We start from the raw sequence: 12,408 nt of genomic DNA on the forward strand, positions 1-12,408 counted from the left end.
CTCCATTTGAATAGTGATTTTTGTGTTTCACTGATTAATTCTTGATTTCTTCAAGTTCTTTGACAATTCTTTAGATCTTAAGCTCTTCAATTATCAAATTCTCGAAATATACTACTAATAGGACTCTGATCATTCACAATAGTATATGATTTCAAAAAAAAAAAACTTAATCATGATTCTTGATGTGAGTCCAACTTGACACTCATATTGAATTCCTTACGAAAAATTGATTTGAAAACATCCCGAAAAATTGATTTTAAAACATCCCAAAAAATTGAAAAACAACATCTCAACGCAAAAGTCCTCTTTGAGGGCAAAACGATAATTTTCCAACCCTAAAAATCAAAAATCTGAAACTAATAATTAAAACATTAATTAACATAAAGTAAAATTTTAATAAATTAAATTAAAAATTTTGAACAAATAAAATCAATTAATTAAGCTCACGGATCAAATTTTAAGTGGTGGCCCACTTTTTAAGTGGGGCCTACATGATATTTATTAAAAAACCTCCACGAAGGGTCCCAAAAAATTAAAAATATAATTTAACAAAGAACTTTTTAATAAGGGTTCTCCAAAAACTAAAAAATTTCTCATTCTACGTAATATTCAAAATCTTAATTGAAATAACTTAACTTTATCTTTAAGAGATCTAGTCAAAACCCTTATCTCCCAAAAGCTCTTTAAAAATGAGCCTCCACCACTTAAATTCGCAAATCAAGAAAAATCATAGGAAAGGGAGGCCAAAAACTCTCTAACGACTTCCCGAAACTCTAAATCTAAAGTCCTAAATCCTTACCTAACACCCAAATCCCATTTTTTTTTACCTAAAAACACTTAGAAATCCTCAAAAACACATAAAAAAGTCAAAAAATATTTAGATCTAAGAGGAGAATACCTCATCTCGAATATTGGAAGCGGATGTAGTAACGAAGACAAAAGTAAGAAGACTCATATGAGAAACACTTTCCGCCAATTCTGAGAGAATCGACTCTCGTAATCACCCAGGTAGAGAAGGTATTTTTTATTTTATTTTAATTTTTAGGTCATTTTTTGCAATATAAAACTTTTGAAAAAAGTAGAGACCGACGTTTGCCGAGCAGGATTGGTTTCTAACACCTTCCAATCTTGTAATGTGATCCTTAAATCCATTCTTTTCGTAGATCGGTACTTTTATCTGTTTAGAGTCATGTTTCAGTTCCTAGACCATAAAACTAGGTGGCGACTCCAAAATATACAAAAAACAGATCCTTACACACGAATCAAGGGCACTTCCAGATGAAAGAATTTTTTTTTTTTTTTTGAAAAAAAAAATTGAGTTTTTATTTTGGAGAGTGTAATAATCTTTCTTGGAACATTTTTTCTCTCATTTTGAACCGACAAAACCTATAAGAAAGAAAATACAACTAATTAAGTCATGTTAATCAAATTAAAATTAATTAATCACCACAAATTAAAAGTAAATATCATCAATTTGTACAATTATCACACCCCCCAACCAACATTTTGCTAGTCCTCGAGCAAAAGCAACGATCAAAATAAAATAAAAAAGAAAAATAAAGTATCACTTTCCCAGACAACTTGACTGCATTTAGTATATGTAGCAAGCTCTTAAACCTTTAGGTTATCATAGTGGACAAGTTTGACTCGTGAAGGTTTTTAGTGAATATACCCACCAAATTAAATTTATTAGGTCTATCATGTAAAACTGTAGTTTAAAGCCCCTTATAAGCAATGGATTGCCTCCCAAGAAGCGTTAAGCGTCTTCAGCCAGACAAAAGGGTAAAAAGAAAAAAAAAAAACTAAGAAAGAATTTTTTTAAACAAAAAGAAAAATCTAAAAAAAAATTATTCTATTTCAATTCCTCAATGGTACTATCAAATCATGACAATGAATTCAACTTAGATTAGAATAGTATAAATTTGCAATCAAAATATTCAAAATAATCACTCTAAAATATGACCAACAATCCTCCATCTTTTCAAAGTATTTAATATGTTTAGAAATCAACCTCAAATATTGCATAAATCAATCAATCAAGAATCAAACTCAGAATAATTACGACACGGGATAATCGATTTGTTTTTAGATAAAAATTCTAACATTTAAATTTGAGTCCAAATTGTTAATCCATCATTAGAAAACTCTAAAACAATTTAACCTTAAGTGCATGTGAAGTCTAATAACTAAAGATTTGATCTATTAAGTAGAGTTGAACTTGTAATCACAAAAGAAATGGTCAAATTAACCTAAGATTCCAATTCAAAACTAAGTTGAACTGTCCATGATCGCAAAAAATTTGGATGTTCACCTTAATACCTCGTAGGCTTTATCTATGATATTCCAACTTATTTATTTTTTATAATGACTTTCACACCCCACATTTTTCTATAGGAACACTTCATACTTTCATTGCTCTTTTTTTCAATTCATTTTTTTCTTAAAACTAAATAATAGGTAGCCCTTTTTCAAAGTACTTGTTCTAATTCCCTGGTTACTTTCCATAACGTAATAATATTTAGTCCTATTTTTTTTCTTTTCACAACCAACCAAGTGAATAAGTCAGTTATAATTTATCAGATTTGGTCTCTATTAATATTCTAAGCAATCACTAGTTTAACTACTACTAAAATCAACCTAAACTCCATAAATTGTCATATGTGTAGTGAGAGTTCAAAAGTTCAACTATTTTTAAAATCTCCTAATTTAGAATTAGTAAAATGGACTCATCTCTAAAAATAAATAGAATTTAGCTGATTAAATTTTTTTTTTTATCATATGTCTTTCATTAAGATTCTAATATTTCAACAAATATTATGCAAGCAGGAATAATAATTTTTTTTTTTTTGTTGAGGAATGCAGTGATCAATACTATTAACAGAAACTATTCCTTGAAATATATATGTGCATACACCCCCCAACCTAAATCGAATATTATCTTCAATTTTTTAAAGAAAATCATGATGAATAACATGTTGAGAAAATATGATTAACAAGTAGTATAGAGATATGAAATGAACTGGCACACAAAAACTAATAAAAAATTAAAATAAATTTACAGAATATACACAGAGACCTCAAATAATATGAGGAATCAATCTTAGTAAATAAAATCTTCTAGAGTTGTGGACTGAACTTCTTAGATGAAATTTTCCTAGAATGATTTCAAACATTGGCCTTTTACTTTAAAAATATTACTATTCTCTAGATTATCGATCTATATAGTCTCGTAAGGATAAATTGTTTTAATAATAAAAAGACCTGTCCAACGAAATTCCAATTTTTCGGGGAACAGATAAAGTCTAGAATTATAAAGGAAAACTTTTTGTAAAAGTTCAAAAGTTTTTCTCAAAATACTTTTGTCGTGAAATACCTTCATTTTCTTCTTATAAATCCTAGAATTCTCATAAGCATCATTATGTATCTCTTCCAACTCATTGAGTTGAAACTTTTTAAGTGAGCTAGCTTTATCAAGATTAAAATTGAATCTCTTTATGCCTAGTAAGCTTTATGTTCCAATTCCACGGCAAGTGACAAGTTTTACCAAAGACAAGTCGATATGGGGACATTCCAATCGGAGTTTTAAAAGTTGTATGATAAGCTCAAAGCACATCGATTAGTCGTAAAGACCAATCTTTTTCAATCCGAATTCACCATTTTTTTAAAATATTTTTTATTTCATGATTGGAGCCCTCTATTTATCCACTCGTCTGTGGGTGATAGGGTGTAGCCACTTTATGGGTGATCCCATATTTTTCATTAATGCCTCGAAAGGTCTATTACAAAATTATGTACCCTCATCACTTATAATGACTCGAGACATTTCAAATCATGACAAAATATATATTTTTTTTTATTGTAAAACAATTTTATGATCATTTTTTCTACATAGAACCACCTCGATCTATTTGGAAATATAATCAACACCTACTAAAATACAAAGATACCCAAAAGATGGGGAAAATGATCCCATAAAATCAATGTCCCAACAATCAAACACTTTGATTATGAGAATCGGATTTAATGGCATCATATTTCTACGGGATATTCCTCCAAATTTTTTACAACGCTCAAAAGCCTTACAAAATGCATTAGTGTCCTTTAAACAAATTAGGCCAATACAAATCATATTGCAAAATTTTGTAAATAGTTTTCTTGACTAAAAATGACCACCATAAGCATACAAATGACAAAAGGAATAACAGGCAATTGTTCATTATCTAGTATGCATTTTGTAGACGCGGGATTTCGCCATTACGATGACCCTATCTACGATGGTTTGGAGTCGCCACCATTCATTTTTGTAAGTGGGTGTGAATGGTCACCCGATGTGCCTTTTTTTATAGAAAATGTGACATTTTTTGTATTTGGTGACTCTCGATGGATAAAGATGAATCAACCCTTGAGATTCGGGTAAGCGACTCGGTTGGAGAAAAGGGAAGGTGTTAGGCACCCTTTTCTCCCCACTAGATAGTGGTAACCTCAACTCAACTCGGTCATTTTGATTTTTTTTTTTTAAATGTGAAAAACGATGTGCCACGTGTTGTGCATTTGTACCCTAGATAGGGGTTCATTTTCGGCTTGATCATAGGGTCATTCCATTGATGGAAATGACCCTTATGGACCTTTAGCCTTGGGGTCCATTCATCCTAAAAAATAAAATGAAGGGGAGAGGGTGATAGAAGAGGGAGGAGGAGAGGGTGTAGAAGAGAGATGGGGAGGGATTGCCTTGAACCCACCTTGTATCTTGTTTCTTCTTTTCTTCTTCTTGCTTGAGTCTTCTTGAGTCCTTAGTATTTTAACCAAATACAACTCTCTTTTTTTTATTGAAGGAGTAGAGCAGAGATGATAAGGGAGATGAGTGTAGTATGTGATTTTTTTTTTATGAGACTTGGGGAGGGTTAGTGTGAGGGAATTGATGAGATTTTTCTTAGTGAGAGGGATGATAGTTGTTAGTAGAGAGAGTTGGAGAGAATTTTGTAGTGAAGGTTGGGGCCCATTTTTGGGAAGAGGAGGAGGGTATTTATAGATGTTGAGGAGTTATTTTAGGGATATAATGGGGTGAAGTGAAGAAAAAGGGTAGAATGGTTATGAGTTTGAGAGAGAAGTGGGTGTAATTTAGAGGAGATTGGAGGGTATTTAGGTAAGGAGGGTTAAATGGGTGAGTTTTGACCCAAATGGTTTGGATCCTACCCAACCCATTTGGGTGGAGTGTTTGGTGAGGTAAGTTTAAGATGGTGGTTGTGATTTGATTTAAGAGTATGGAGGATTTAAAGAGGTGGTTGATGATATTTTGGGAGGGTGAGGGAGATGATGCCATGTGTTAAGGTGGGTGGAAATGAAGGGTTGGGATATGTTGATGGGAGAGGTTGAGTGCTTGACTTGAGAGGATGGTGTAGGTTTAGGTTGTAGATGTAGGTTTTGTAGGGAATGATGAGGGTAGATTAGGGGAGGTATAGGTTAGGGGTGTGGGTAGATGTGTTTGATTTGAGAGAAAAGGTGATGGGTTGATGTGTGGGTAGATGGGATTTAAAGCAAATTAATGGGGTAGGTAGTTGGGTGAGGGAGGTGAGATGGGGTGATGACATGTGTCATCTTTTGATGATAAAAGAGTGATTGGTTGATGTGGGTTGTGGTTTATGGGTTAGGGTTGTGGGTTGGATAATGAATTGGATATGGTTAATGATTTATGGGCTTTGTAGTGTTGGACTTGGGTTTTAGAAATGGTTTTTACGGATACGGAGGCGGAGCGGTGATAGTAGAGGAGGGGTAGGCATCTCAAGTCTCACCTTTTTAATTTTTAATTTTTTTAGATTTTTGCAATCATTAATTTAATCAAAAATGCCACGTGTTGGCGAATCGGGCTTTTTAGGCCCGTTGGTGAAATTTATCGAAAATTTGACGTTTTTTATTTTGGAAGCGGAGCGGTGAATGTTGGGAAAGCATAAGGTTGGCCGAGTCCTTTTGGTGGCCTCCTAAACCATTGAGTCCTTTTGGTCAAAATGTTATTTTTCAACGACTTGGGCCCTTAAGGCCCGTTGACACATTTATTTGGAAAATCTGTATTTTTGGGCCTTTTCGAGAAGTGGCCCGTTCAAATTGAGGTGTCTACACATTTCATAATTATTTGATCCAGACAATACTTAAATAAATAAGAATCGTCCCAAAAGAATTTTCTTACCTCAGTGATGATTTTTTTTTATCTTATTATTTATAATGGGTAGGAATTTTACCTGTAACAAGATAATTTACAATATTTGCATACTAAGGTGATTAGGAAACATGAAAAAGTTATTCATCGGGGAATGTTTCTTTGATGGGCATATTTTCCATGGAATCCAAGATGACAAGATGAGATAAATGGTCAACTAGTACATTATCTACTCCCTTTTTTATTTTTATTTTCTAAATCAAATTCTTAAAGTAGAAGAATCCAACGAATAAGTCACGGTTTAGCATCCTTCTTGGAAAGAAAATACTAAAACGCGATATGATTAAGTGTAAATTAATATCTTAGATCCTATGAGATAAGATTTGAATTTGTCCAATGCAAAAATTACAGTCGATAATTATATATTTGTAGTTAAATAATTAATTTGAGCATTATTCAGAGTCTTACTAACATTGTAGATAACATAAGGCTTTTAATCATTTCTTTGTCCTAATACCGCTACAGCGTAACCACTTGTGTCACACATGATTTCAAAAGAAGAATCCCAATCGGATAGTTGAATTATAGGTGCAGAGATCAACATACCTTTTAGCTTATCAAAAGCTAATTGGCATAGTTCATTCCACTCAAATGAATTCTCTTTTGCCAAAAGATTACATAAAAGTCTAACACATGAAACTGAAATCTTTTATGAATCTTTTGTAAAATTCTAAATAAACCAAGAATGATTTAATTTCTTTAATATGTTTAGGGATCGGTAAATTAGCAATGAGGTAAACTTTCATCTTATCAACTTTGATTCCATTATGAGAAATAATATGTCCAAGAACAATCCTTCAGATACCATAAAATGAGATTATTTTCTTCACATCAAATTAAAACAAGTTCAAGATGTTATAAACATTCATTAAAAGATGAACCAAATACGAATAAATCATTCATGAAGACTTTTAAAAACCGATCAACCATATCAAAAAATATACTAAGTATGCATCGTTGAAAAGTTGCAGGAACATTACATAATCCGAATGGCATTCACTTGTAAGCAAAATTACCAAAGGAAATGTAAAAGTAGTTCTCTCTTGATCATCAGGGGCAATTTCGATTTGGTTATTTCCTAAATAACCATCTAGGAAGCAATAGTAAGGATGTCCCGTTAATCTTTCTAACATTTGATCTATAAATGATAACGAGAAGTAGTCTTTCCTAGTAATAGCATTATGTTTTTTATAGTCTATACACATTATCCAACCAATAGTAACTCAAGTTGGAACAAGTATATCATCAGAGTTCTGGACTATAGTAACCCCAAATTTCTTAGGAACTACTTGTGTTGGACTTACCCTCCTACTATTAGATATGTGGTAAATAATACTCATATTTAAAAGTTTGAGGACTTCAGCTCTAACATGTTAGAGTTTAACTTACGTTGCATTTCTCGAGATGGTTTTGTTGGTCTTCTAAATGAATTCTATGAGTACAAATCGCAGGATTAATTCCTTTGATGTCTGTAATGGTCTATCCTATAGCTTCCTTATGGCTTCCCAGAACATTCAATAATTTTATCTTATTGATCTTGTTCTAGTTGTGAAGAAATAATCACATGAAAAGTATTCTCTTGATCTAAAAATGCATATTTAAGATTAGATGGTAATGGTTTTAAGTCAAATTTTGGTACTTTGACACTAGATGGGATATATTTTTTGATCTAAGTGGTAAATCTTCAAAATGAGATTTCCAATTGTTCGTGTCTAGTACAGGTGCAGAATCCAAAAGAGTATTGACCTCATCAATAATTATGTCATCATCAATAAGTCCAAAATGGGTTAAACATTTTTTCAAAGGATCTAAAAAGTAGATTGACTAAATTTGTCTTGCACGTGGGTATCAATCATGTTCACCTCTATAGACACTCCATTTTTGCACTTGTCTAATTAATCAACTCATTAACTCGATTGTGACGATTCCCAATGATAGATGAATATTTTAAAGTTTTTTTATTTGTTACTAAATGTGTTTATAAAGCTCGGATGAAATATTTCAAGTAAACAAACTTTAGAAACTATACTACGCTAGGAAAATATGACCAAAAACATAGAAATCATCATTTTGAAACTAAAAGAAGTTTTACGAGAAAAATCATCAAAAAAATGATCAAATTACCAAAATTCCCCTAACACCAAAATATCCCTAGAGGCTATGTTATGCTTAGGAAAATCCTTTTGAACATATAAAACAACAAACTAAAATCAAATAAATTATTTCGCCAATTTCGACAAAGTTCGACAAAATTACAAAAATACCCCTCATAGAGTCCACAATCATTTCATGTCAAAAATCATTAAGTGACACAAACTAATATTCTCATTGAATTTCTTACGAAAAATTGATTTCAAAACATCCTAAAACGACAACCTAACGCAAAAGTCCTCTTTGAGGGTAAAACGATAATTTTTCAACTCTAAAATTTGAAAATCTAAAATTAATAATTAAAATATTAATTATTTAATTAAAATCTAAAATTTAATTAATAAAACCTATGGGCCAAATTTCAAATGGAGGCTCATTTATTCAAGTAGGGCCTACCTAATATTTAATAAAGAATCCTCCACTAGGTGCCTCAAAGAATTTGAAATAATTTAATAAAGAACTTTCCATTGGGGGTTCTCCAAAATATAAAATGCATTTTATGTAAGTTAAAAAATTAAAATAAAACCTAATTGAAATCTTATATAAAATATTATCTAAACCACTTAAAAATATTAGTTAGAGATAGACTATTATATCTCTAAACTAATCAAATCCTAATCTTATCAACAAAGCTCTTTAAAAAAGAATTCTACCACCTAATCTCGGAGGTCTTGAGAAACTCTATAAAATAGAGGTCAAAACTCTCCAAAACTTTTTCAAAAGCTTAAATCTTAAGCCCCAAGTCAATACCTAACTCGATTGCACGAAGAATCAGAGGAGAACCAGCTTGATTTGATCTCTTTATATACATATATCTCTATATGATGTTTACTATTATGATTTTTAGAAATGTTTATGTTAACTATGGTGGATTAATTAATGAATATTTTCCATTTTGAAGGATAAATAAATAAATAATGATCCAATGACACAAGTTTGTGAAGGAAGAACTTCGTTCTAAGGGAATTGATACACCATATCACATAAGGAAATGGGAGAAGATGTGGCTTTATGACAGGATTTGATGGTTGCAGTTGGAGCACCAAGTTGGTTGGGTTGGCTGGTTGTGTTGCGGAGAAAGATAATTTCAGAGACAGGAAAACTGGCTGTGGTTGTGGTTGGGGAGGAATGGAGATAGAAAGTGAGGATCATGTCTTCCATCTTCTAAATCCAAGTTTTGCGAACGGTAAAATGCTTGGCTTCATTCCAAAACAAAAGCTAGAATGTGATGAGATCTCTTTGGTTGTATGGTTATCCTTGGTTGAAATAAGAAAACTTATTAGTTATATATATTTTAGTAAATAAATTACATATTATTATTATTATTATTATGGATCATTTGTCTCTGCCCTGATCTTCCTCTCCAATGGTACCGTCCTATTTTAGTTCATGAGGGAATATTTCAACCGAGATTCTCTCATTTAACCATTGTGTTCCCATTGTTATAATTATTATTTGATAAGCAAGCAACCAAATTTACAAGCTTGTATGTGGAAATGAATCAGACATGAATAGATTTATAATATAAGACACAACAACTTCAAATATATAATTTGATGTAAAAAAAACATGACAATGAAATTTTGGGTAAGGCTTTGATGTATTATAGTAGAAGAGCAGGTTATTATGATAGTAGATTACCATCATGTATTGTGATTTGTGATTAACAATACATTGTCTACTACTTAGTTTTTATTATTTCATCCCCTCTTTATTTACCATCCTGTTCCTTTCACGTGTCCACACGCATTAAGGCAAACTCACACGCCAATGCCCCAACATAGGAGCTCTAAAGCAAATGCATAATTATGTCAAGATTGGACCTAAACACTTTGATATTAACCAAAAAGTATCAATCTGTACAGATTCTACTCTGCAAGTCCATTAACACTACAAGTTTACAGCAGAAAACAAATTGGTGAGAATTGAAGTAAAGCAAACTACCAACGGATTTTTTAACTAAGTTAGTTTGGACACTAAATCATGGATTACATTCTGAGATCCAAGACACATACAGTACTATTGGAAAAACATGCGGCGAGTTTGTCACCTTCTTTGTTCCAACAAACTTCAAATATACCGCCGCCATTCCCACTATATGTTTTCACGATCCTCCCTTCCTTAATTGACCAGATGTGTATGCTTTTATCCAAAGACCCACTCGCCAAATACTCTCCGTTTGGGCTAAATGCAACAGAGTATACAGGCTCCCTGGTGGTTACATTAGAAGAAATTTCACAAGCATTACCACAAGTATAAGTATTAGTAATCTTATCATATAGCCATCATTATTTCAAGACTCTATTTTCTTTAACCATCAAGTCTCAATAACAAGATGGTGGTTTTTGGGAAGTTTGAAGTTTGGTGGATTTTGGGGGGAAAATTGTTAAGACCCAAACCAATGCTCCAAAAATACCTAGGCGTTAATAGAGTGGAAAGTTCGAGTCTTATGCTAAGGATTGTAACGTACCCCACACTTCAAGGCCAACACCCTCGTTAGCCCACTTTATGATGAGCTCCCCAGCTCCTTGGCCTTCTTTCCAAATACCAAGAACCCCTTTCCTCTTTTTCTATAAGTAGTCCCTTCCCAGACTAATCATGGTGGCCGACTATGACGGACCCCTTCCATATCCCATACTATAGAGGAGTTCCATTTTTTCTCTTTTTACTCGCATGTTTTTTCCCATTACTCAAACCTTGGACATGGGGTTGGCTCTGATATCAAATGTTAATACCCAAACCAATGCTCCAAAAAAACCTAGGCATTAATAATAAAGTGGAGAGTTTTAAGTCTTAACCTAAGGATTATAACAAAAACCCAAAAATACCATTTGTATAATCCCCAAAATTTCTTCAAAACTTTCCTGAATGAAAGTAAATAAGATGGATGATCATAACCATCCCACCTAGCATATTACTTTGGCAACAAAAAAAAAACATCCAGAAGAATGTCCTTTGGATGGATGTTTACAATCATCTAATCTGATCAACTTTTCTTGAACGAGATCAAGGAGTGACCCATCAAATGGCTCATTCCATCACCGTCAAGGTCCACCAAACTTGTACCAGATTTCCTCCAAGAAATATGAGATAATGTTAAAATGTTTAGTCTCAGTACCTGTGTCCATTAAAGCAATAAAGTCGTCTTCCAAGCTCCACATCCCATAACTTTATTGTCGAGTCGAAGGATGCACTGTACAAATGCCCAAATCACAAAAAAATTATAATAGCCCAAAGCTACTAGTGGAAAGCAAGTGACACCGAATAATGATATTGGAAGAAAACTTCTTTTGTTTATTTCCTTGTATCTGAAATCTTTGCTTGGCACTAGTTTCTAATATGGTTAAGAGTCCCTTATTAATTATGATAGAATCTAGAGAAATATTTTCTTACTGAAGGAAAATAATATAGATCGAGTATAGCATGAAGGTCGCACTTTGAAGACCAAAATCCTTGCGGCTCATGTAAATATAAAACCAGTATCATAAAAAATTCAGATACTTCTTTAAAAAATTGCAATATTTTCCGACAGTAATGGGGAATGGACTTTACAGATGTTCAAAAGATGACGCCAATAGAGGACGAATTGAAATAGATTGGCATTAAAATGAAACTTTAAATATAAAGATTTAAACTTTCTTGCTGGAAACACTAGGTTCATGAGAGTGTTGTTAGAGTTTGAATGGCAATTCAAAGTTTTGAGTTGAGACTAAGATGCTGAGATACAAAAAATTATTAGATATCTAAGGCACTAAGAAATGCGCACCATTAATAACCGTCCTGATATCGGAGGATGGTGACAAAAATCCACCAATGGGGTATATTTACAACTTTATGGAGAAAAAAAACGGGGTTTAAAATAATGAAAAACAATTTATATAGAGAAAATTATAAAAATGTAATGGAATTATAAATAAGAGATGGGGCAATCAAATGTCGTCTCACTGAATTCAGATGCCTACATCCTTAATCCAGTTGAATACTTCAAATCTACTCATTAAGAATAGGCGGATTTATTACATATGGTTGGATTCCTTATTGTAAAA

General features: G+C 32.5%; 1 protein-coding gene across 2 annotated transcripts in view; it reads right to left on the reverse strand.

Moving 5' to 3' along the window:
* Positions 1–10,322: 10,322 nt before the first annotated feature.
* Positions 10,323–12,408, reverse strand: part of LOC147404782 (WD40 repeat-containing protein HOS15-like) — a 30,237-nt gene continuing 28,151 nt past the window's right edge. For both annotated transcript variants that reach the window (XM_086440859.1, XM_086440858.1), the window contains exons 13-14: positions 11,481–11,555; positions 10,323–10,573 (exon numbers count right to left, since the gene is read on the reverse strand). In XM_086440859.1, coding sequence (XP_086296985.1) covers positions 10,351–10,573; positions 11,481–11,555 — 298 coding nt within the window. In that variant the 3' untranslated portion in view covers positions 10,323–10,350. The remainder of the gene's footprint in view (positions 10,574–11,480; positions 11,556–12,408) is intronic.

Source organism: Akebia trifoliata, chromosome 4 (genome assembly GCF_017979445.1).
Source record: "Akebia trifoliata isolate Shusen 1 chromosome 4, ASM1797944v1, whole genome shotgun sequence".
Lineage (NCBI taxonomy): Eukaryota > Viridiplantae > Streptophyta > Magnoliopsida > Ranunculales > Lardizabalaceae > Akebia > Akebia trifoliata.